At 44.7% G+C, this 25699-nt stretch overlaps 1 protein-coding gene across 1 annotated transcript in view; it reads left to right on the forward strand.

Annotated features, from left to right (window-relative positions):
* Positions 1-19224, forward strand: part of sae1 (SUMO1 activating enzyme subunit 1) — a 32043-nt gene extending 12819 nt beyond the window's left edge. The window contains exons 7-9 of the mRNA XM_080530518.1: positions 16324-16468; positions 16627-16696; positions 18881-19224. Coding sequence (XP_080386644.1) covers positions 16324-16468; positions 16627-16696; positions 18881-18973 — 308 coding nt within the window. The 3' untranslated portion in view covers positions 18974-19224. The remainder of the gene's footprint in view (positions 1-16323; positions 16469-16626; positions 16697-18880) is intronic.
* Positions 19225-25699: the final 6475 nt, after the last annotated feature.

The following is a 25699-nucleotide window of genomic DNA, read 5'->3' on the forward strand; positions in this document are numbered from 1 at the left end:
TTTTTTATTTTGCAAACCACTTCCTACCAAAACGACCGGAGAGGAGATTTATCGTCTGACAACAGAGTACATTGAAAAGGGAGGATTAAGCTGGAATAACTGTGTCAGTATTTGCACTGATGCTGCTATGACGGGCAGTGCCAAGGGCTTCATCAGTAGGGTCAAAGCGCAAAACCCAGGCATGCGAACAACCCACTGCTTCCTTCACAGAGAGGCACTTGTTGCAAAGACGCTACCCAAAGAGCTGTCAGATGTACTGGACAGAGCGGTGGACGTTGTTAATTTCATCAAGACGCGCCTGTTAAAGAGCCGTCTGTTTTCGATCCTATGCGAGGAAATGGGAGCAGAGCATCATAGCTTGCTACTACACACAGCCGTCCGCTGGCTTTCGCGTGGGAAGGTGTTGTATGAGTTAAAAGAAGAACTGAAAACTGAACTGAAAACCTTCCTGATAGGAGAGAAATATGCACATGCGGAGCTGCTCGCAGATGAGCGATGGTGCGCAAAACTATATCTTTAACTATATCTTTAATGTTCATCTCAATGAGCTGAACATTAAAATGCAAGGCAAAGAAGAAAACCTTCTCACCTCGTCTGACAAACTGCGTGGCTTCAGATCTAAGCTCACACTCTGGCGTTCCTTTGTGGAACAGGGCAGGCTTGATATGTTTCCCTTGTGTAGTGTGCATTCAAACAGCAGTACACTTCCTGACCTCATCACTCAGCATCTGAAAACTCTTGACGAGTGATTTAGGCACTATTTTCCATCTGAGTCTTATGCAGAGTTTGACTGGGTCCGTGATCCTTGGAGTTCAAGTGCACTCAAGAGCTCAAGTGAATTGTCACTGCCAACACAGGAGCAACTGGCAGAGATCAGGGAAGATCGCACATTGAACATTTAATTTCAGGACATGGATTTGGACAGGTTTTGGGTATCAGTGGAAAACGAGTACCCACTAGCTTCAAGTAGCGCCGTTGCTATTCTTCTACCCTTCTCCACAACGTATTTGTGCGAACTGAGCTTTTCAAGCCTGACGTACATCAAAAAGTACAGGGAGCGACTGAGGGCTGTGGACCAGGAGCTCCGTGTCTGCCTCTCATCCATCCCTGCCAGAATAGGACGGTTGTGTGCGTCTTCCCAGGCGCAGGTCTCCCATTGATGGTGAGTCACACTCCCTCCCCTCTCTCTCAATAGCCAGTGTGTGTGTGTGTGTGCGCGCACGCTATATGGGGCCGTCTGAGTGATGCAGTGTCATTTTTGAATAGCTATATTTTAGATTGGGGTGCCTTGAGATTTTATGAACTTTTGAAGGGTGCCGTGACTGAAAAAAGGTTGAGAAACGCTGGTCTAGAGCTTAGAGAGGCAGGTAGCCTAGAGCTTAGAGAGGCAGGTAGTCTAGAGGTTAGTGCGGCAGATAAGCCTAGAGGTTAGAGAGGCAGGTAGTCTAGAGGTTGGAGAGGCAGGTAGCTTAGAGGTTAGAGAGGCAGGTAGCCTAGAGGTTAGAGAGGCAGGTAGTCTAGGGGTTAGAGGTTAGAGAGACAGGTAGCCTAGAGGTTAGAGAGGCAGGTAGTCTAGAGGTTAGGGAGACAGGTAGTCTAGAGGTTAGAGAGGCAGGTAGTCTAGAGCAGTGTTTTTCAACCTTTTTTGTGCCACGGCACATTTCTTACCTTGAAAAAATCCCACGGCACACCGCCATCTCAAATGTTACAAAATGATACATAGTAGCCTATCATATACGTAACATTATAAGAACTTGTCGTTATCAATCATCGGACCGCCGTATGGAGCAATAACGTCTTATGCTCCGCTCCCGTCTCTTCACATAATGCTGCATATAAGCGGCTTTTCAGAGGTCTTGTTTTTACAAAGTTTACCATACGAACAACAGGTATCTCCGCTGGTAAAGTCTCGGCAACATAGCTGCTTGCTCCATCAGTGCAGACACTTACGCAGCTGTCCCACTGAAGTCCTCCCCTGTTTTGTTTTTTTAATGCAATGTCTTGCAAAAAAAGAAATTGTCTGTGATTGTGTCTCCATCCACAAAGCGTGCATTGGCCAAGAGTTGAGCCAAGACTCAAGTTGCAAAGCAAACTGCCCACTGCCACGTATCTTCTCCAAAACAACATTTTCGATGTCTGCAGACATGTCATCGATCAATGCGTCTGGCAATCGTCTTAATCGAGAGGGGAACTTTGGCAATTTCTTTAATGATATCAGAGCTAAGCATCGTGTTCACAATGGCTTTGCAGTCCAGTAATATTAATGTCTCTTAGGGTGTGCAGTGTTTCCTCCAGGAATTTTTACCATGGTGGCGGGTAGTGCTGACCGCGCGCGCGATTTTTTCGCGTGCACGCGCATGAAACGCGCACGCGCGCTCAAAACAACGACGTCATTTCAGCCAAAACTCGAAAATAAAATGTTTTCCTGTAAATTAAAAACAAGGGTAGTCCGTCCGTCCGTCCCTCTCTGGAATGGAATGGAATGGACTTTATTTGTCATTGCTACAGTACAGGTACCAGACAACGAAATGGTCCATTAAATAAAATGACACGGTTCAAATGTTCACGCCGGCAGTCCGGCTCTCACACATACTGGCAGCGTCCCGGTCTGACTTAGCTCTCGTTTGTGCACGGCTTTCTTTCTTTCCTTCCTTCCTTCCTTCCTTTATGTGAAGTGGCCGGTCCCGGGCACAGCTGCCTCGCATCCGCTCAACGAGCCCGGCGGTTCGGTGCTGCGCTGATTAGCGGATGCGGGACAGCTGTGTGAGCGGATCGCTCCATCTCTCATCTTGATGAAGATGAATGATCTTTATTGTCATTGTAACAGGTACAACGTAATTTAAATGAGGAATCACAAAACAGTTTTGCAAGCGCGTCGCTTCGCGCTTGTGGGTGTGTCTAGCGCTGTGAAGGTCTGAAAAGCGGCCTAAATCTTTTTTTTTTTTTTTGGGTTGAGAAATCTGCATGGTGGCGGAGGAAATTCCATAGTGGCGGACCGCCACGATGAAATGCATGTAGAGGAAACACTGGTGTGTTCTCACTAGAACATTTGCTTCACTTGGAATCAGAGTTTTGGATAAAATTCGCTTTGCTCTGCGTCGTTTGGAGCTGCTTCGCTTCGCTTTTGGTGAGAACGCTGCTCGAGGCAGTGCATAGGAAAACAACAGCGGGTGTTTTGATTGCAGATTGTGTTTAAGCTTGCTAGGGACCATGGCACTGTTTGATATCTGTCCACCACAAAGCACAATGGAGTCGGTGCAGCAGGATCCCTCTTCAAATATGTTTCCATCTTTGTTGTTAGCATTGTCACTTGTCTGCCCGCATCTTTAATTCTCTCTAAATATATAAAATCAACAACGTCAGATTAAGCTATTAATCGCGCTACCGCCACCTGCGCAACCATACGAGAGCTGTATGAAATCTTTTTTTTTTTTTTTTGGGCCTTCATTTTTCGAGACCAATTAAGTGGAATTTTATAATTTCCCACGGCACATCTGATGATCGCGGCACAGTGGTTGAAAAACACTGGTCTAGAGGTTAGAGAGACAGGTAGTCTAAAGGTTAGAGAGACAGGTAGTCTAGAGGTTAGAGAGGTAGGTAGCCTAGAGGTTAGAGAGGCAGGTAGCCTTGAGGTTAGAGAGGCAGGCTGCCTAGAGGTTAGAGAGGCAGGTAGCTTAGAGCAGAGGTTCCCAAACTTTTTTTAACCAAGGCACCCCTGAAGCTTTCCCCCTTCTCCAAGGCACCCCAACTCTACGAAGATTTAAAAAATGCCTCGGAGCTTAAACTAAAAACAATACACGATGAATTGGTTTGAAAATGTGTGTTTATATATAATACATAAGTATTGCCCCAATGAATTTTAACAAGATAATAAAAGGCATAAATGAACTGTAATGGATGGGCAAGAATGCATAGGTCAGTCAAACTATCGCTAAATTAAATAAAATTGTGGCCCTCAAGGATTGTACAATATTGGAGGAGACTCAGAGGGAATTCTTCACACAAATAAAATATCAAAGGCCTGTATAATCAATCAATGGAACAATGCTTTTTTGGGGGGCTTAAAATAATGCCTTAAAATGTAATTCTCATTTCAATGCTCATTCTGAGATTATTATTTCACATCTGAACCAAACGGGTATAATAATTTAACAATAATAATCATGACAGAATTGTAAAAATTGAGAGAAATACAAAACAAAGAAATATGTTGTGCGCATTAGTGGGACACATGCGCCTGCTTTTGGGAGCAGAGTCTCTTTATGCGGGGAGAGATAGTGGACACCGCTAACGTAATTTAAATGAGGAATCACAAAACAGTTTTGCAAGCGCGTCGCTTCGCGCTTGTGGGTGTGTCTAGCGCTGTGAAGGTCTGAAAAGCGGCCTAAATCTTTTTTTTTTTTTTTGGGTTGAGAAATCTGCATGGTGGCGGAGGAAATTCCATAGTGGCGGACCGCCACGATGAAATGCATGTAGAGGAAACACTGGTGTGTTCTCACTAGAACATTTGCTTCACTTGGAATCAGAGTTTTGGATAAAATTCGCTTTGCTCTGCGTCGTTTGGAGCTGCTTCGCTTCGCTTTTGGTGAGAACGCTGCTCGAGGCAGTGCATAGGAAAACAACAGCGGGTGTTTTGATTGCAGATTGTGTTTAAGCTTGCTAGGGACCATGGCACTGTTTGATATCTGTCCACCACAAAGCACAATGGAGTCGGTGCAGCAGGATCCCTCTTCAAATATGTTTCCATCTTTGTTGTTAGCATTGTCACTTGTCTGCCCGCATCTTTAATTCTCTCTAAATATATAAAATCAACAACGTCAGATTAAGCTATTAATCGCGCTACCGCCACCTGCGCAACCATACGAGAGCTGTATGAAATCTTTTTTTTTTTTTTTTGGGCCTTCATTTTTCGAGACCAATTAAGTGGAATTTTATAATTTCCCACGGCACATCTGATGATCGCGGCACAGTGGTTGAAAAACACTGGTCTAGAGGTTAGAGAGACAGGTAGTCTAAAGGTTAGAGAGACAGGTAGTCTAGAGGTTAGAGAGGTAGGTAGCCTAGAGGTTAGAGAGGCAGGTAGCCTTGAGGTTAGAGAGGCAGGCTGCCTAGAGGTTAGAGAGGCAGGTAGCTTAGAGCAGAGGTTCCCAAACTTTTTTTAACCAAGGCACCCCTGAAGCTTTCCCCCTTCTCCAAGGCACCCCAACTCTACGAAGATTTAAAAAATGCCTCGGAGCTTAAACTAAAAACAATACACGATGAATTGGTTTGAAAATGTGTGTTTATATATAATACATAAGTATTGCCCCAATGAATTTTAACAAGATAATAAAAGGCATAAATGAACTGTAATGGATGGGCAAGAATGCATAGGTCAGTCAAACTATCGCTAAATTAAATAAAATTGTGGCCCTCAAGGATTGTACAATATTGGAGGAGACTCAGAGGGAATTCTTCACACAAATAAAATATCAAAGGCCTGTATAATCAATCAATGGAACAATGCTTTTTTGGGGGGCTTAAAATAATGCCTTAAAATGTAATTCTCATTTCAATGCTCATTCTGAGATTATTATTTCACATCTGAACCAAACGGGTATAATAATTTAACAATAATAATCATGACAGAATTGTAAAAATTGAGAGAAATACAAAACAAAGAAATATGTTGTGCGCATTAGTGGGACACATGCGCCTGCTTTTGGGAGCAGAGTCTCTTTATGCGGGGAGAGATAGTGGACACCGCGACACGCAGGTCCTGTTCCACTGACAGACGCGTGCGTGTCTTGTTCTTGACGTATGCTAGAGAAGAAAAAGCCAGCTCGCAGCACAAGTAGGAGGTTGGGAAGGGTAAAAGCACCTTGATGGTGCTCTCTGAGAGAGATGGATATTCATGTCCCACAAGCAGTCAAAACCTATCCAAACCTAGCTCACCATGTTTGAGCTTCAGTGTGCGGTCCATAATGAGCTCTGCCAGTTCATCTTGAGCTTTGCTGCTCAAACTAGCGGCTGATGCTGATGAGAGGGGGTTGAACGGATCCCGGAGCCAGTCGAAGTCTTCGTTCATTGGAGGGAAATAGGACTCAAATCTCTCCTCCAGCATACGTAGGTGCGCAGCGATCAGATTCAAGAAAGACGCTGACTTGTGTGCTGCGTCATTGGCCGTCAACGTCAACATTTGTGTTTTTCTTGGCCACCCCGTCTTGCCACCGTCTCAATTTGGATCGGAATCCGTTCAGTTTGTCTGTCGCTGTCAGGATATTCTCAGCCTTCCCTTGCATTTTTATGTTGAGGTCATTAAGGTGGCTGAAAATATCTGCCAGATAAGCAAGCTTAATCCACCACGATTCATCTTCCAATTGTTCTTTGTATGGCAAGCTGTGCTCACTGACATCAGTTCATCTTGGAGCTCATAGACACGGGATAACACCTTGCCCCGCGACAGCCAGCGGACCTCTGTGTGTAATAAGAGCCCCTCATGCTCGGACCCCATCTCATTGCACAATGTGCTGAACAGCCGTGACTTCAGCGGGCGTGATTTTACATAATTAACCATTTTCACCGCTTGGTCCAAGACTTCAGTGAGGAGTAGTTAGTTAGTAACTAGTAGGCCTAGTTAGTAAATTAATATCTTTCAAATCTGAGAAATATATATTTTATTTGCTTATGAACTCTTTGGGAACCTCTGGCTTAGAGGTTAGAGAGGCAGGTAGCCTAGAGGTTAGAGAGGCAGGTAGTCTAGAGGTTAGAGAGGCAGGTAGTCTAGAGGTTAGAGAGGCAGGTAGCCTAGGGGTTAGAGAGGCAGGTAGCCTAGAGATTAGAGAGGCAGGTAGTCTAGGGGTTAGAGGTTAGAGCAGGGGTCGGCAACCCTAAATGTTGAAAGAGCCATATTGGACCAAAAAAACAAAAAACTAATCTGTCTGGAGCCGCAAAAAATTCAAAGCCTTATATAAGCCTTATAATGAAGGCAACACATGCTGTAAGTATCTATATAAGCTATATTAGCCTACTATAAAAATTACTAAGTAGGCTACAAATACATAAGCCTTAGCACATATGCATACAACCGAATGCAAACGTGTTGTGCTTTACAAAAGTGAAACACTAGGATAGCGTAAAGGGGGTCTGGGGGTTCTGTCATGCCAAAACCTGCTGCTGCCAAAAGCTGCAGGGCCATCAACGGCCTAATCGTTTAGAACGCGTCACGACCAGGTGGCGACTGTGACGTCATTCTAGTGTTTTTAAATCCTCAGTTTTGGCCGCCATTGGCTAAAAGCTGTAATTTGGCTCTACAAGTGTTAATATGTCATTTTATGAAGTTTTAATATGTTTTCAGGCGAGAAAGTAACCATATATATTCACAAAATGTATCCGGTTTATCAAAATAACCCGTTTATATATCTGATCTGACGTTTTTTTCCCCACTTCTGGGGGGGAGCTGGAGGTAGAGGAGGAGAGCAGACGACACATTTAGGTTGTGTCAGCAGATTAACGTGTGTATCTTAAACTGCGAAGACAAATGTCATCTTCTTGCACTTGAATAGCATTAAGGTTGATGCAGGCTCACTAGTCAGCTATATAATATATAACATTTTATATGAAAACACATGCTAATTTCACACGTAACTCGCTCCGCTAACGTAGTACGGAGTTAGCTAGTTAAACCACATCAGAGCACCTCGGGTTGGGAGAGCCCTATAAGACCCCGACTAGCTTCACAACCTGGCTAACTTCACAACCTGGCTAACTTCACAACCTGGCTAGCTTCACAATCTGGCTAGCTTCACAATCTGGCTAGCTTCACAACCTGGCTAGCTTCACAACCTGGCTAGCTTCACAATCTGGCTAGCTTCACAACCTGGCTAGCTTCACAACCTGGCTAGCTTCACAACCTGGCTAGCTTCACAACCTGGCTAGCTTCACAACCTGGCTAGCTTCACAATCTGGCTAGCTTCACAATCTGGCTAGCTTCACAACCTGGCTAGCTTCACAATCTGGCTAGCTTCACAACCTGGCTAGCTTCACAATCTGGCTAGCTTCACAACCTGGCTAGCTTCACAATCTGGCTAGCTTCACAACCTGGCTAGCTTCACAATCTGGCTAGCTTCACAATCTGGCTAGCTTCACAATCTGGCTAGCTTCACAATCTGGCTAGCTTCACAACCTGGCTAGCTTCACAACCTGGCTAGCTTCACAACCTGGCTAGCTTAGCTAGCTCCACAACCTTTCGAACTAGCTAACTTGGATAGCTAGCTGTTATAGCTAGCTGTTATTAGTTAGTCAAATTGTAGTGATTTATTTCTAGTTAGACATTTATTGATTGCTTGCTAGTTAATTAAATAGTTTTTTATCTGTTTATATACACGCGCACACACACACACACACACACACACACACACACACACACACACACAATTTACCTCATGGCATTGATAGCTAGCTTTCCAACCATTTATTGATTGTTTTCTAGTGAAATTGTGTTTTATCTGTTTTAAAATATATACACAATTATTATACATATCAGATAATATATATGGCATCCTATACCAGCCACAGTGAAATGTTCTTATATCTGTCCAAAGCCCAGTAGTAGTAGTAGTAGTAGTAGTAGTAGTAGTAGTAGTAGTAGTAGTAGTAGTAGTAGTAGCAACAGTAGTAGCAGTAGTAGTAGTAGTAGTAGTAGTAGGAGGAGGTGTAGAGGAGGTGTAGAGGAAGTAATAATAATGTAAAGGGGGAAACAGCTGGGGCGTTAGGGAGTAACATCTGGAGGGTTAGGTAACATCTGGGGGGTTAGGGGGTAACATCTGGGGGGTTAGGGGGGAACATCTGGGAGGTTAGGTAACATCTGGGGTAGGGATGCACCGAAATGAAAATTCTTGGCCGAAGCCGAATTTAAGGAAACACTTGGCCGAATACCGAATACCGAATGTGTATCGGCAGTTTTTAATTTTATCATTGCATAAACTAAATACATTTTGCTTTTTATTCATGCTTCTCAAAGAAAGAAATTGAGATTGAAAAAAAATAACTTTTATTGAACATTCCAGCAGACATCAGTCTATACCAACAAAGCACAATAAATAAAATAAAGATGGCTGTGAAAAAGATGAGTATCTATGAACTCTCCCACACTCTCACTGTAAACACTCATAATGGGTGTAAAAGGTGTCCTTTGTTTATTTATATATCTATATATTTATATCACTGAATATCTTCAACAAATTGCACTTCGTGTTCACACTGTAGAGAAAAAATGCAGTGCTACAAAAATAATAATGAACGAATCTAACTCAATGAAATGTCCGTGTTCAGTTTATGAGAGATCCAGATTGGATCAGTATAGGTATTATCTTCGCCACTAGATGGCGCTGGAACTTCATCAAAACACGCCCACTATTCGGTGGTAAACATTCGGTGTTTTCACACATTCGGCCGAATACCGAATGTGCTTTATTTTGCGATATTCGGCCGAATACATTCGGTGGCCGAATGTTCGGTGCATCCCTAATCTGGGGGGTTAGGGGGGAACATCTGGAGGGTTGGGTAACATCTGGGGGGTTAGGGGGGAACATCTGGGAGGTTAGGTAACATCTGGGAGGTTAGGGGGTAACATCTGGGAGGTTAGGGGGAACATCTGGGAGGTTAGGGGGTAACATCAATGAGGTTAGGGGGTAACATCAATGAGGTTAGGGAGTAACATCTGGGAGGTTAGGGGGTAACATCAATGAGGTTAGGGGGTAACATCAATGAGGTTAGGGGGTAACATCTGGGAGGTTAGGGGTAACATCTGGAGGGTTGGGGTAACATCTGGGAGGTTGGGGGGAACATCTGGGGGGTTAGGTAACATCTGGGAGGTTAGGGGGGAACATCTGGGAGGTTAGGGGTAGTGTTGTTCCGATACCGATACTAGTATCGGCATGGCCACCGATACGCACAAAAATGCTGGTCTCGGTATCGGCGAGTACTTTACAAAAAGTAAGTATATAATTTTTTTTTTTACTTAAGTTTTACAAAAACTTTACGAGTTTTACAAAGGTTTTGAGCAGTGCCAGACTAAGTGTTAGCAATAATTTTACATCGAGGTGAGTATGCGGCTCAAAAAACATGTTTTTTTGTTTTGTTTTTTCAAACGCCGTGGTATCGGATCGGTACTCGGTATCGGCAAGTACTGCACGGTCAGGTATCGGTATCGGGATCGGGATCAAAAAATGGTATCGGAACAACACTAGTTAGGGGGTAACATCTGGGAGGTTAGGGGGAACATCTGTGAGGTTAGGGGGTAACATCAATGAGGTTAGGGGGTAACATCTGGGAGGTTAGGGGGAACATCTGGGAGGTTAGGTAACATCTGGGGGGTTAGGGGGGAACATCTGGGAGGTTAGGTAACATCTGGGGGGTTAGGGGGGAACATCTGGGAGGTTAGGGGGGAACATCTGGGAGGTTAGGGGGTAACAACGACTAGTTGATGTGCTGTCGTTCTGCGGTCGTAGACGGAAGCTAGCGAAGGTTGTGGAGCTAGCTAAGCTAGCCAGGTTGTGAAGCTAGACAGATTGTGAAGCTAGCCAGGTTGTGAAGCTAGCCAGGTTGTGAAGCTAGCCAGATTGTGAAGCTAGCCAGATTGTGAAGCTAGCCAGGTTGTGAAGCTAGCCAGGTTGTGAAGCTAGCCAGATTGTGAAGCTAGCCAGGTTGTGAAGCTAGCCAGGTTGTGAAGCTAGCCAGGTTGTGAAGCTAGCCAGGTTGTGAAGCTAGCCAGGTTGTAAAGCTAGCCAGGTTGTGAAGTTAGCGAGGTTGTGAAGCTAGCCAGATTGTGAAGCTAGCCAGGTTGTGAAGCTAGCCAGGTTGTGAAGCTAGCCAGGTTGTGAAGCTAGCCAGATTGTAAAGCTAGCCAGGTTGTGAAGTTAGCGAGGTTGTGAAGCTAGCCAGGTTGTGAAGCTAGCCAGGTTGTGAAGCTAGCCAGGTTGTGAAGCTAGCCAGGTTGTGAAGCTAGCCAGGTTGTGAAGCTAGCCAGATTGTGAAGCTAGCCAGGTTGTGAAGTTAGCGAGGTTGTGAAGCTAGTCGGGGTCTTATAGGGCTCTCCCAACCCGAGGTGCTCTGATGTGGTTTAACTAGCCAACTCCGTACTACGTTAGCGGAGCGAGTTACGTGTGAAATTAGCATGTGTTTTCATATAAAATGTTATATATTATATAGCTGACTAGTGAGCCTGCATCAACCTTAATGCTATTCAAGTGCAAGAAGATGACATTTGTCTTCGCAGTTTAAGATACACACGTTAATCTGCTGACACAACCTAAATGTGTCGTCTGCTCTCCTCCTCTACCTCCAGCTCCCCCCCAGAAGTGGGGAAAAAAACGTTGGTTAAGATATATAAACGGGTTATTTTGATAAACCGGATACATTTTGTGAATATATATGGTTACTTTCTCGCCTGAAAACATATTAAAACTTCATAAAATGACGTAGAGCCAAATTACAGCTTTTAGCCAATGGCGGCCAAAACTGAGGATTTAAAAACACTAGAATGACGTCACAGTCGCCACCTGGTCGTGACGCGTTCTAAACGATTAGGCCGTTGATGGCCCTGCAGCTTTTGGCAGCAGCAGGTGGATGACAGTTCATGACAGTTCCCCCCCAAAACATTTTTAACAGAGTAGGTTCAATTTCGTGTATTCTGGTGCCTTTTAACAGGTGGGTTGATACATTTATCTGGCTATACTAGCACGAGAAAAAATATGGATAAGTTTGTAATTTCATCCGGAGGAAGTGAGCAAACCAAGAGATCGTCAGCCAAAAAATAGACAAATCTACAGACTGTAGACTACAGTACCAAATGAAAACTAGCCTCCCTCGGCCTCTTTTCACTATTTTAAGTTAAAACCCTCTCAGACCCACAGGAGCGCCGGCGCTCCCAAATATCATACCTTCTTTAGAAGTTCATAATTTGGAAACGGTTTGAGCTAAAGACAAGCCGCTTTTTGCATTTAAAAGTAGGCAAATAGCGTTCACCGGGAAGCTCCCGTTCATCGATGTGCGTCGCCGATGTCCGTATATAAATCTTGCCACAAAGTTGTAGACAATGTGGATAGTTTCTTTCTTTGCCTGCCGCAGTACTTCGTCAATCCCTGTGGATATACCGTATTTTCCGCACTATAAGGCGCACTTAAAAGTCAAAAAAAAAAAAAAAAAACGACAGTGTGCCTTATAATCCGGTGCGCCTTATATATGGATCAAAATGTAAAAATTACATGACCAATATTTTTTTTTTTATAATAATAAAATGTTTCAGTACGACTGGTAAACTACAAAGCCGCACCGCTTGCAGCATTACGGTAATCTGTAAACGACGGCCGCCATCTTGGAATCTCCGCGAATGCTATGCTATTGTTATGCTATCATGTGCTCTGAATGGATGCCGTACTCACCCAACTGTTCAATTCGGACACTGAAGAAGAAGAATTCAAGGGATTCGTGGACGAGGAATGAACTGAAAAAGTGAGCTTCACGTGTTATACATAACTGAACAATGTTGAGTTATGCACTAACGTTTGATTTAGTGGTATCAGACTGTTTCTTTTACTACGTGTTTACTGAAATAAAGTTTGAATGTTTGACTGAATTGAATTAATGAACATCTCATCCCTCTGTCTCCGTGTCATTGTAGAACACCCATGCCGTTGGAATGTGAAGCTTGAGGTCTACAAAGACAAAGAAAAGTTCCCCTCCACGTTTGGGAGAAGAGTGAACACGGCTGGGAGATATTGTTAATATTGTTAATATGTTATTGTTAATATTGTTATGTCTCCATGTCATTGTAGAACACCCATGCCTTTGGAATGTGAAGCTTGAGGTCTACAAAGACAAAGAAACGTTCCCCTCCACGTTTGGGAGAAGAGTGAACTTGTTATATTGTTTGGGAGATATTGTTAATATTGTTAATATGTTATTGTTAATATGTTATTGTTAATATTGTTAATATTGTTAATATGCACATTAACGTTTGAACAACGTTTGAACGTTGAACAATGTTTAAGAACGCTTAATAAAGTTTGACTTTATTTGACTGTTGTGTTGACATTCCCTTTAGCACAGCTCCATCTAGTGGATGCATAACGCAACCCCAGTCAAAAAAAAAAACGACAGTGCGCCTTATAATCCGGTGCGCCTTATAATCCGGTGCGCCTTGTATATGAAAACAATTCTAAAATAGGCCATTCATTGAAGGTGCGCCTTATAATCCGGTGCGCCTTATAGTGCGGAAAATACGGTAGGTCTACTCTTGAAAAAAAAAGTCACATCCAGTCTCATGTTGGGTCCAGTCAAAATGTATAATACTAGTCATGTGCCAACATATCCGAATCCTATTGGCCCTCGTACAACATTACAGCGTAAGCAGGGAGTTGTAGTTCAAGGAGAGAGACCGCGGCAACGTAAAAAATAAATAATCGTTGTAAATTTCCATATAATTTGTGGTCAAAGCCACAGGGAGCCACTTCTTCTTCTTCGGCGTATGGGTAGTTGTTTTCCTCTCCACTCCACCAGGCTCGGGGCCGAGGGGCTACCCTTTTACCACCCCGAGACCTGGTTGAGGGGCTCACCCGGGCTATATTTCTGGACACCCCTCCAGAAGCTACGTCATCGTCTCGTCATCTAATACCGACAGACCATGCATCCCGTTGGGTGGGTGGTACACCGGGCAATCCAGGATAACATTGTCTGCGGTTTGGTCCTCTGCGCCACACTCGCACGACGCATTTGGGGCCAAGCCCCATCTGTGCATTGATGAGCGGAAACGCCCGACGCTGGTCCGGAGACGATTGAGCCTCACCCAGGATAGCCTTGGCAAGTCCATCCCGAGGGGCTCAGGGCCGGCGACTGGGATGTGGTCGCGGAGTTTGGAGGTGTTAGCCTCCCACTCCGCTCGCCACATATAATCCGCCCATCCTGCCGCACTGATGTTGAGATCTCTGCATTGCTGCCTGAGATCCTGTGCGGCAGGCACAAATGGGTGTCTCGACTTGAGACGCTGGGAGGGCTCCGCTGTTATAGTGAGCCTATCATGGAGCAGATGGTTATTAAGCTCCACGGCCCGGCAGGCGAGACGTGCTGTGGCTCCCATGCGGCGGAGGCCTGCGGGCTGGATGCCTGCTAGGATGGGAAGGTTGTCCACGGGAGCCACTGAAGATGGGCAAAAGAGCCGCATGTGGCTCCGGAGCCGCGGGTTGCCGACCCCTGGGTTAGAGAGACAGGTAGCCTCGAGGTTAGAGAGGCAGGTAGCCTCGAGGTTAGAGAGGCAGGTAGTCTCGAGGTTAGAGAGGCAGGTAGCCTCGAGGTTAGAGAGGCAGGTAGCCTCGAGGTTAGAGAGGCAGGTAGCCTAGAGGTTAGAGAGGCAGGTAGTCTAGGGGTTAGAGGTTAGAGAGACAGGTAGCCTAGAGGTTAGAGAGGCAGGTAGTCTAGAGGTTGGAGAGGCAGGTAGCTTAGAGGTTAGAGAGGCAGGTAGCCTAGAGGTTCGAGAGGCAGGTAGTCTAGGGGTTAGAGGTTAGAGAGACAGGTAGCCTAGAGGTTAGAGAGGCAGGTAGTCTAGAGGTTAGAGAGGCAGGTAGCCTAGAGGTTAGAGAGACAGGTAGCCTAGAGGTTAGAGAGGCAGGTAGCCTAGAGGTTAGAGAGGCAGGTAGTCTAGAGGTTAGAGAGGCAGGTAGCCTAGAGGTTAGAGAGACAGGTGGCCTAGAGGTTAGAGAGGCAGGTAGTCTAGAGGTTAGAGAGGCAGGTAGCTTAGAGGTTAGAGAGGCAGGTAGCCTAGAGGTTAGAGAGGCAGGTAGCCTAGAGTTTAGAGAGGCAGGTAGTCTAGAGGTTAGAGAGGCAGGTAGTCTAGAGGTTAGAGAGGCAGGTAGTCTAGAGGTTAGAGAGGCAGGTAGTCTAGAGGTTAGAGAGGCAGGTAGCCTAGAGGTTAGAGAGGCAGGTAGCCTAGAGGTTAGAGAGGCAGGTAGCCTAGAGGTCAGTGAGGCCGGCCAGCAAATCAGAAGGCCGCCGGTTCGATCCCCGCCTCAGGAGGGAGCTGCATGTGAGCTGGTGACTGGAGGGGTCGCTGGGCATCATATCTAAGGTGGCCTACCACTGCCGTTGTGCCCTGGAGCAAGGCACTTAACCCCGAATTGCGAAAGTGTCTTTGGCAGCAGGGGTACACCTCGTTCTTGGGGCGTGTTGTTGTTGTCATGGTGACAGTCTGTGCTGTTTCCATCAGGCTCTACATGGCCGGTCATGTGCAGTGACATTAGACACCGAGAAACACACACACACACACACACACACACACACACACACACACACTCAATGGGCTGCCTACCTACACTATTTCCCCTATAGTTGATAACACAGTGTGAATGGGGGGGGGGGGGCGGGGGACCATTATTGAGTTTTGTTGGGGGGTGTTGAAAGTGTGTTTTTGGTGTCTATTATTAGAGTGTTTGTCAGTGTAGATGTCGGGGAGGAAGTGGCGCTTCCTCTGTCACGCCCGTCTCAGGGCATTGTGGGATGCCAACACCACCGCTGGCATCCTTTCAGGTAGAAGTGTGTGTGTGTGTGTTTAAGATGTGCGTGTGTGTGTGTTTGAGATGTGTATCATTATGTGATAGGTTGGAACAAGTTGCACAGGGTGCTCTTTCAATGTGTGTGCGCGTGTGCTTGTCTGTGTCTGTCTATCTGTCTGTCTGTCTGTGTGTGTGTGTGTGTGTGTGTGCTTGTCTGTCTGTGTGTGTGTGTGTGTGTGTGTGTGTGTGTGTGTGTGTGTGGTGCGTGTGCGTGGTGTGTGTGTGTGTGACACATCAAGCTAGTGGAAAGTGCGCTGGGCGGAGGGAGGTCTGATGTGGCTCACCGACAGACGGTTCCTTTTTCATCATGTTGACGTTCAGACTCCAAAGAGCATCCATGTACACACGTACACACACACACACACACACACACACTCACACACCTGCCCACATTCTCATACCAAGTCAATGGAATAGTAGGAATAAACTGGTAAAACACACACTTCAGATTAGAATCCGATTACTCACCTCACACACGTGGTTTCCACACAGAGGAGGTGTGAGGGGTCGGAGGTCAAATCACGGCTCGTCTGTTTGTTTGCGTTTGTCCTTCATGACACCGTTCTGGATCTTCTGGAACACTGAGCTTCCCCCCCCCCACACACACACACACATACAAAACCACATCACTCTGAAATACACCTAATCCCCTTCTCTCTCTCTCTCTCTGTCCATCCCATCTCTTTCCTTCTCTCCCTCCCCCTCCCCTCCCTCGCTCCCCTCTCTGTTCCCACTCCAGTGCTACTGAAGTTCCGTACAGACAAAGGTCGCGACCCCTACCCAGAAAGCTTTGCGGCGGACTCTCAGCTCCTCCGGCAGATCAGAGAGGACGTGCTAGAGGCACTGGGCGTGAGCGTCGACCTGCTGCCCCACGACTTTGTCAGGTGACCCCCCCTACTGGTGTCTCTATTGGTCTCTCTACTGGTGTCTCTACTGGTCTCTCTATTGGTGTCACTCTGACCCACTGAACCAGAGGAAGGCCGGTGTGGCCGGCGCTGCTCCTAACGCTGTCGTTGTTGTTGTTGTGTTCTCTCCTCCACAGCTCCTGCTTCTCTGAGATGGCGCCGGTGTGTGCCGTGGTGGGGGGGGTCCTGGGCCAGGAGGTGGTGAAGGTGAGTGTGTGTGTGCCGTGGTGGGGGGGTCCTGGGCCAGGAGGTGGTGAAGGTGAGTGTGTGTGTGCCGTGGTGGGGGGGGTCCTGGGACAGGAGGTGGTGAAGGTGAGTGTGTGTGTGCCGTGGTGGGGGGGGTCCTGGGACAGGAGGTGGTGAAGGTGAGTGTGTGTGTGCCGTGGTGGGGGGGGTCCTGGGACAGGAGGTGGTGAAGGTGAGTGTGTGTGTGCCATGGTGGGGGGGGTCCTGGGACAGGAGGTGGTGAAGGTGAGACACCAGTTATCCGTTCTCACAAACATCATGGAAGGTTTATCCTGGATTCTTTCCTTACTGTATACTTACTTACTGATACTGTGTGTACCAGAACCCTCCACTATTATACTGTTAGGGCTTTCACACCGGCAACGTTGGTGCTGTCTGGCGAACCAGCCCGCGTTCATACCAGTGTAACCAGAACCATCAGGGGTCATACCAGTGTAACCATAACCATCAGGGTTCATACCAGTGTAACCAGAACCATCCGCATCATCAACGCTGGGTAATGAAGGGGCGGGATAAACTAAAATGTCACAACTAGATGGCAGCTACTTCACTGGAAAAAAGGATAATATCTTCCACTACAGTATCTGAAATAAACACAATTTTCTATTAAACAAAACAAAATACACTTTCTACACGCCTTCTCTTACTAATCAGCTGCTCCATTACTGGAATAGGCACGGTTCTTTGCCGGTGTGAACGCCCTATGTGTGTACCAGAACCCTCCACTATTCTACTGTGTGTACCAGAACCCTCCACTATTATACTGTGTGTATCAGAACCCTCCACTATTCTACTGTGTGTACCAGAACCCTCCACTATTATACTGTGTGTACCAGAACCCTCCACTATTCTACTGTGTGTACCACAACCCTCCACTATGATACTGTGTGTACCAGAACCCTCCACTATTATACTGTGTGTACCACAACCCTCCACTATGATACTGTGTGTACCACAACCCTCCACTATTCTACTGTGTGTACCACAACCCTCCACTATGATACTGTGTGTACCACAACCCTCCACTATTATCAGCACCCCTGGTAAAGATGAGGAGGAAAAAGGGTTATTAAAAGTCAATTTATTCTAAGAGGGGGAAAAAAATCTGTCACCAAGAAATAATTATTTGTAACATAACCACGTGTGCCACATTGACATGTTTTCACATGATTGTATATACATACACTACAGGTCAAACGTTTTAGAACACCTCCAAATGTATTTTGGGGATTTAGCTCCAATTCAAAAATGTCATCAACAAATCTAGTTGAACTGAGTCCATGTTATTGCAGTAGTTTGTCATTTTGGAATTAATATCTTCGTTTTTTTCTAGAGTCTCTGATTTGCATAGGAATCAATTACAAACTGAGCAAATGGAGAGGAACAAAACTGCTCAGGAATGTGACCCTGAGGCCTGGGAGACTTCCCTTAATGGAAAAGAATCCATCTCATATCCATAAGTGTGTGTAACAATGAATTCAAGTGATACAGCAAAGAAAGTGGCTGGAAATGTGTTTATTTGGTTTCACTACAAAGCGTTAGGTTTAGTGTAAATCCAGCACATGCAATGATGTTTCTGCACCATCTCTGCTGTGAAGAATAGTGGAGCTGCATCAAGTTGTGGGTATGTTTATCACTGGCAGGACTGAGGAGTTCTTGGTGTGTTTGTCACTGGCAGGACTGAGGAGTTTGTCAGGATCAAGAGAACATTATAACATTTGCTGAGTTGGTAGTGACATCCTAATCTATACAGTGTGTAATTGATTCCTATGCAGATCAGAGACCCGATAAAAACAAAGATATTCATTCCAAAAATACATGAACTATTATCCTTGCATTAAGATGGACTCAATTCAACTTATTGAGTGATTTGTTGATGTGCGTGCGTGCGTGCGTTCCAGTGTGTTATTCCCTTAAATTGCAGAGTTGCTACATGCTCAGTGTATGTGGTCCCAGCAGGGATGTAGAGACTCAATCATGTTCTGATGAAACAAGGCTGCAGAATACCAATAAGAAGACGTGTGTATCCTGACTTATTACATTTACATCACCTGGGCTTTGTGGCAGTTATGGATTAACACCTGTGTGTGTGTGTGTGTGTGTGTGTGTGTGTGTGTGTGTGTGTGTGTGTGTGTGTGTCAACAGGCTCTGTCCCAGAGAGACACGCCCCACAGGAACTTCTTCTTCTTCGATGGTCTGCAGGGCAGCGGGGTGGTCGACTTCTTTGGCCCGAAGTAAACAACAACCTCACCTTTTTCTGACTATTTATCAATGTGAAGTCACACGTCAGCAGAAAGTTAGGCAAGTGAACTACTATTTCCATAGACACATGATGTTGTTAGGTCTATTATTGTCTGTCCTCCTATGACACACCCTACCTGACAGGTTTGGTTGTACAGGCTGTGGAATGTCTCTGTCTGTCTGTCTGTCAGACTGTCTGTTCACCACACACAGGATTTTTTACATTGTTTTGTATTAAAAAGATTGTTAATGAAATTAATTGTCTGAGGTGTTGATTGATATTCAACAGGACAGTTCTGAATACCTCGCACAAGTGTGAACACACACACTCACACTCACACTAACACACACACACTAACACACACACTCACACTAACACACTAACACACACTCACTCACACTGACAGTGGTACATCTTCCAGATACATATTGAGTGAGAGCTTTTTCAAAGACAGCTTTTCTACAGCTCTGTAAGAAAAAGCTCTGGAGCAAAATGATCAGTTTCTCTGGTTTTAATATTTACAGATTTTTTTTTATTGTGTTTGAATCCATTTAAAATGTTTGTTTTATTCTATAAACTACTGACAACATTTCTCCCAAATTCTAAATAGAAATGTAGAGAATTTATTTGCAGAAAATTACTCAAAATAACAAAAACGTTGCAGTGTTTTCAGACCTTGAATAATGCAGAAAGGAAAACAAGTTCATATTTATTTTTTAAACAATACTAATGTTTTAACTTAGGCAGAGTTGAGAAATCAATATTTGGTGGAATAACCCAGATGATGTTCAATCACAGTTGTCATGTGTCTTGGCAGCCCTCCACCATCGTGTTTCCCAGTGCAGTTGGGTGACGTTCTGCCACCTGGCGCAGAAACTCAACCTGCTCCGCTTTGTTTGATGGCTTGTGACCCTCCAACTCCCTCTGGATCTCTTTGTTTGATGGTTGTGACTAGGGATGTCCCGATCCGATATTGATATCGCATATCGCCGCGATATTGGTCCTGAATGCTGGATCGCAGATCGCACCAGAAAGAAAATAGGCAGCGATCTGGGGCTCGCGATCCGGCATGTCACTCACGTGATGACAACAGTAGTAGTCAGTGGTCACGGGCATGAGAGTTGGCTAGTAGCTACCTGTGTGTAATGAGTCTGACAATGTCATGATGCTAGCTGGTGAAATCATAAACCATTTGCTTATGTAATTTTTCGGTTGTTTACATAGTGTGAAACTACAGATGGTAAGCTTTCAAATGATGCGTCATACATTGAAATCGGAAAAACATTCAAGACAACACGAGTATTTGAATGTTTGTACAGCTCAAGAATGGTGACTGCTAAAAACGCTGCTAACAGCTAGTGGCTAACGTTTCGTTCTAAAACGAAAGTATGTTTACAAGCCAGGTATCACTTACCGGTAGCCTCTGGCAACAGTGAATCCAACCCAAGTATTTAGTGATCGTTAAACTGTTGTATATTATATCGAGTGGTACTTTAAAACTTGAAGTTGCCTGTTATGAAAAAAAACGAGGGTGCTATAATTTGCCATTTGTAAGAGAAGATAAATAGAATAAAAACATGAAGGCACTCAACTAGAAATCAGACAGTAGGCTAACTCTTTTTTTCTACAATGCTGAATGCTGCAGTTTAAATTGTTTTAACTTTAAACCAGTTGGTCACTGAGTACTGCAGAGGACTGTTTTTGTTGCTTGAATAAAGGCTGGCAGTCTTTAATAGCCAACTGTTGTTGTGGACTATATACTGGGGAAGTATTTGTTATTATTCAGGAGTAAAACAATAAATACAAATATCGGATTGATATCGGTATCGCAGATACCTGAAGCCCAGGTATCGGTATCGGTAGTGAAAAAATGGGATCGGGACATCCCTAGTTGTGACCCTCCATCTCCCTCTGGATCTCCTTCCAGATAAGAGGTGATCAGTGGGGTTCAGGTCTGAGGTTGGCCCGGCTATGATAGGGTCTTGATCTATACATGCCCGAGTGGTCTTACTAAATCATATTGGTTTAACACTGGAACAGCCGTACTATAAGAGCCGCCTCGGGGGTCAAATGACCATAGTCTTTACAATGGAAAACTGCTATTTACACACAACGACCACTAGTTGGCCGTCTTATAAATTAGCCTGCCTCCTACACAGACAAACTGCAAAATAGCTTTATACTAGCTTATCCTGATGTGATTTTGAAAATGTAAGGATACCAGGCGGTAGAACACACATATCTAGGAAAAGTCAAGAAAGGAGGGACCTGAAATTTGATCGATTTTACTCACAGGGTCAATAAATGTGATGCATTTTGCTCACAGGGTGGCTGTTCTAGTGTTAAATGTGTGCATATACATGATCTCATTCTGTGTGCCTGTCGCATGTGAAATATCAGTGCCCTAAAACAGGTCAACAAAGGGAATGTTCTCCAAGCTCCAGACATGCAAAACAGGCCCTGTCGTCATGAGCCTGGCGTTCAAGTTTCCTTCGTTCCAAACAGACGAGGGACTTTCTCTGACCTCACCAGCCCCTGCGACAGGGTGTCATCCGGTTGAACCTGTAGAACCGGTCGGCCAGGTAGGTGTGGGGACAGAGCAGCTGCCACTCGTCACCACCACATCCTATTCCAATACGCTTGAAGTGCTGATGAAGCTGTAAAAATATATAATATACAAAATGTATAATATACACAGATATTATCTGATCTGGACAAACTCCCACCAGCAACAACAATGGAGCTAAAGGCGAGCGAGGCACTGCCCCCTGGAGCAGACACCAACTACGCAGTGTGGAAATGCCTAAACAGGATAAGATCTGGTGTTGGGCTTACAAAAGCCACTCTCGCCAAATAAGGATACCTAAATGACGGGGACGTTGTGTGTGACTGTGGCACTGAACCACAGACCATGCAGCACCTCCTGATATGCCCCCTGCTGGAACAGCCCTGCACATCAACGGACTTGGCAGAGTTCAATGAGAAGGGACAGCAATGTGTTCAGCTGTGGTTGAACCACATCTAGCCAAGCCTTGTAACTGACTCTCTTGTGGACACGAAAAGAAGAAGATCTGATCGTGTCCTTCCTGAAGGATGTTTAGTGTGACACTGTGTTGATTTAGCTCTCCTAACGAGTCACATTGGGAATAATCTAAAGCTAACCCTCTGTCGATCTGCAGAAGGATAAGACACGTGTATGTTTGTCGTGTCTGTGTGTACTACATCACCGCTTATTAGTGGAATAAAGAGAGAAGGGAGGGGGGGGGATTTCTGTTCTGGGTGGAAAAAAAAGAAGCATCTTGTTTTTCCACATAAGGAAGAATGGTGTAAATGAAAGCGACAGCCAAGCCCTTGCCATGAACCTAACCCTAACCCCATAACCAATCAGTCACTGCTCTTTTCCTGGAATGACGGAAAAAACAACAACTGATTAATTCCTTTTCCGGCCGTCACTTTAAGCCTGTCCCCTGGCCTTTTCATTAAAAACCCAACCCTGATCACACCACAAACACACAACCTAACTACCCTGCTAAGACACAGGGCGGGGGGGATTCCATCAATGTTGCTAAAGGTCAAGGTTTATTTTGATAAGTCTTGCGATACATCCAGACTTTTTTTCCTTTTTTCCTAACTGGTCAGTTATTCTAGACACACCGCCTGTTTCAAACACCAGTTAGAAGGGTCAACCTCTGGTTTAGGGTGATTTGACCTGATTTGATTGGGTCTCATGTGGTCCAATGTAGGTAAGGCCCAGGTCCAGTCCAGATGTTTTTGTGGGGACATAGCCTGGGTTCAACTAGAGCTGTTAGCTGTTAGAACCATGTAGAACTGCTAGAACCATCTCGGGTTTGAAAACAAAGTGAAAGGGGGAAAACATGTGAAGGTCTAGTCTGTCACCTCAGAGTCTAGTCTGTCACCTCAGAGTCTAGTCTGTCATCTCAGAGTCTAGTCTGTCATCTCAGAGTCTAGTCTGTCACCTCAGAGTCTAGTCTGTCACCTCAGAGTCTAGTCTGTCATCTCAGAGTCTAGTCTGTCACCTCAGAGTCTAGCAGGGCTCTCAAGTTTTGAACAGAGTTCAGAGTGAGATTTTGGCGGCGGGGGGGGGGACGGGGTCTGATCTGATAAATGACATCAATTTGTAAAAAAATAAAAATAATAATCACACACACACACAGTCTCAGCGTCAAAGGATATGGTCTTCTCCCACGTCGACCAGTCAGTAGCCACTTCGAGATGTGAATGATCAATTCAAATAATCTGTCCTCTTCTGTGTAGCGAGCATCTGAATCAATAGCTCCAGTCAGCCCGTGTCGTTGGAATCAGAACGTTGTTTGTTGTAGTGTAACGATGGTCAAACAGGCAAACTTCTTTCAACCAATTATTTTTATTGATCTGCATGGAAGACATATAAAACACAAATCTTCCTCTGGTCTGCAACTCTTGTGAATCCATTAAGATGGCAGCCATATTCTCGTTGTCCCACCGTGTATGTATATTTCACATCAGGATAATTTGTTTACAGAAAGAACACAAATTTCCCTCAAACATTACAAATAACAATTACAAACAACATGTGGAGCAACATACCTGCATGGAAGACATATAAAACACAAATCTTCCTCTGGTCTGCAACTCTTGTGAATCTGCGCATTCAAAATAACATACAATAAATGTTCTGTTTCACATCCATTCCATTCCATTCCATCATCACAATACATCACATCATCACAATACATGTAAAAACAAACAGCACAGTACTACACCAACATTTTCACCCTACATTACAAAATTCTCCACACAAACAACAAAACACGAGGAGCATTTTACATCGCGCACATACCCATTAAGATGGAAGCCATATTCTGGTACCACCGTAAGTACGGCAACAACACAAGGACAAAAGAACGCGCAGACCTGCAGTACACCCAAACTCCAAAGGGGGCTCCAACAATAACCAGGGCTGCTCAAGCACGGCGAAACTCATCTACATTCACCACAACTAAACATACATTCCCAACTCTGTTACAGTAGCGGGAATGTCAAAATGTTACCCGGATACAGCAATGCTATTATTTTCTGATTGGCTGTTCGGTAGCTATATATTTTTATTTGATTAGCTGGTGCGTGGCCTTCTGAACTCTAGGGGAACCAGAGGGAACTCACTTGATTCTCTACCTGTTCTATTTTTAAAAAATAGCAGCGCAACTTGGTGGGCGCCCCTGGTAATTTCTCTGCGTGAGAAATACAAGGTGTGGCGTGTGAGCGTGTGAACGTATTGAAATGCGTGTGAACGTATTGAAATGCGTGTGTCTCACGCCCAATGCGTGAGACTTGAGAGCCCTGGTCTAGTCTGAGTCTAGCTTGTTAGCATTAGCCGCGCTAGCTCGTTAGCATTAGCCGCGCTAGCATTATACAACTAATGACCTCTAATCAAGGACCCCAATTGAAATAAGCCAGTGGCTTTCTTGGGTTTTTATCCTTTTAGTTGACCTTGTATGTAATATGTACTTTCATGTACCTACTTCTGCAAACCTTCTAATAAAGTTTTCAATCAATCAAAAATCAACGATATTGTTGAGGCTTGAAGCGCACTAGCGGTAATGCAGCTTTTGGGTTGGTGTAATGAGAGTTTGCAGAACTTAATGTATACGTGAGTTGATATTAATATGCTCTGTTGGCCATGCTCTGTGATAGTTTGCCTAGTTCTAGTTTAATCTAGAGTGAGCTAAAGTAAGTCTATGCAACATGTGTGTCATTGGCACAGACTGTATACATGACAAGTGGTTAAAGGAGTAGTGACAATTTTATTTGAGTTAACAGATTACAGTTAAATAGGATTCAATGTGTTATATTAATTGTTCTTATGTTCATATAAAACAATGGTGCTGTGGTTATTTTGCATGGAAAGTATATATGTAAACAGTGTAGTGATGGTTTTTCTGGCTTTGTGGGTACAAGGCCAGGTCTTCGTCTTCTTCTTTTGTCTTCCTGTATACTGGGAGTGTGTGATTCTACCAGAACCGATTCTTCAGCCCATTTCTCCACTCTGATGGAGAGAGGTGCCGTTGGTTCCTGGAGTGGCGAGCCAAAACCTTGAGCTGGATCGAGAGAAAAAGAGAGATGCTTGAATTATTCCTGTTTAACGACAGAGTGGTAGGACAATCGTGCTATTATTGCCCCACGTCGGATGAACAAGGAGTAACGACAGAGTGGTAGGACAATCGTGCTCTATTGCCCCACACATCTGAACACAAGGAATCCCTGGATCTGTTGCCTTATTGAGAACCAAAGCACAAGTTAACTGATTTTTGAAGTTGTATGGAAATATTATATTGTTACTACTGTGATTTGTAAGTATTGCTCTGCTTGCATTTACTGGGATATGCACTAGAATTAGATTCAGAGCTACAGTATTGTTTTGTTTTGATGAGAGTAATATTTGAACTATACACCTGAAACTTTTCTAGATTTATATTTATAATCTGTGCATTCCTGAGAGATTACATGTTGATGCAGTGAGAGCAAAACTACTGAGTTCCTAGTAGTAGAGGCTGTTAACAACTTTTGACTTCAGTTCATGCAACAAATGTCCCATTTGGCATGCAAGTACCTTAGGGTCATAGAAAAACGTTTATCCAAAGACACAAGTGAGATCTGCTTTTTTTTTCAAAATGGCCGCCAACAATACATCAGAGCCCATTGGCAATTACCACACCCCCTAT

The sequence above is a fragment of the Nansenia antarctica genome (assembly GCF_963989245.1).
Source record: "Nansenia antarctica genome assembly, chromosome: 5".
In the NCBI taxonomy this organism is placed as follows: Eukaryota; Metazoa; Chordata; class Actinopteri; order Argentiniformes; family Microstomatidae; genus Nansenia; species Nansenia antarctica.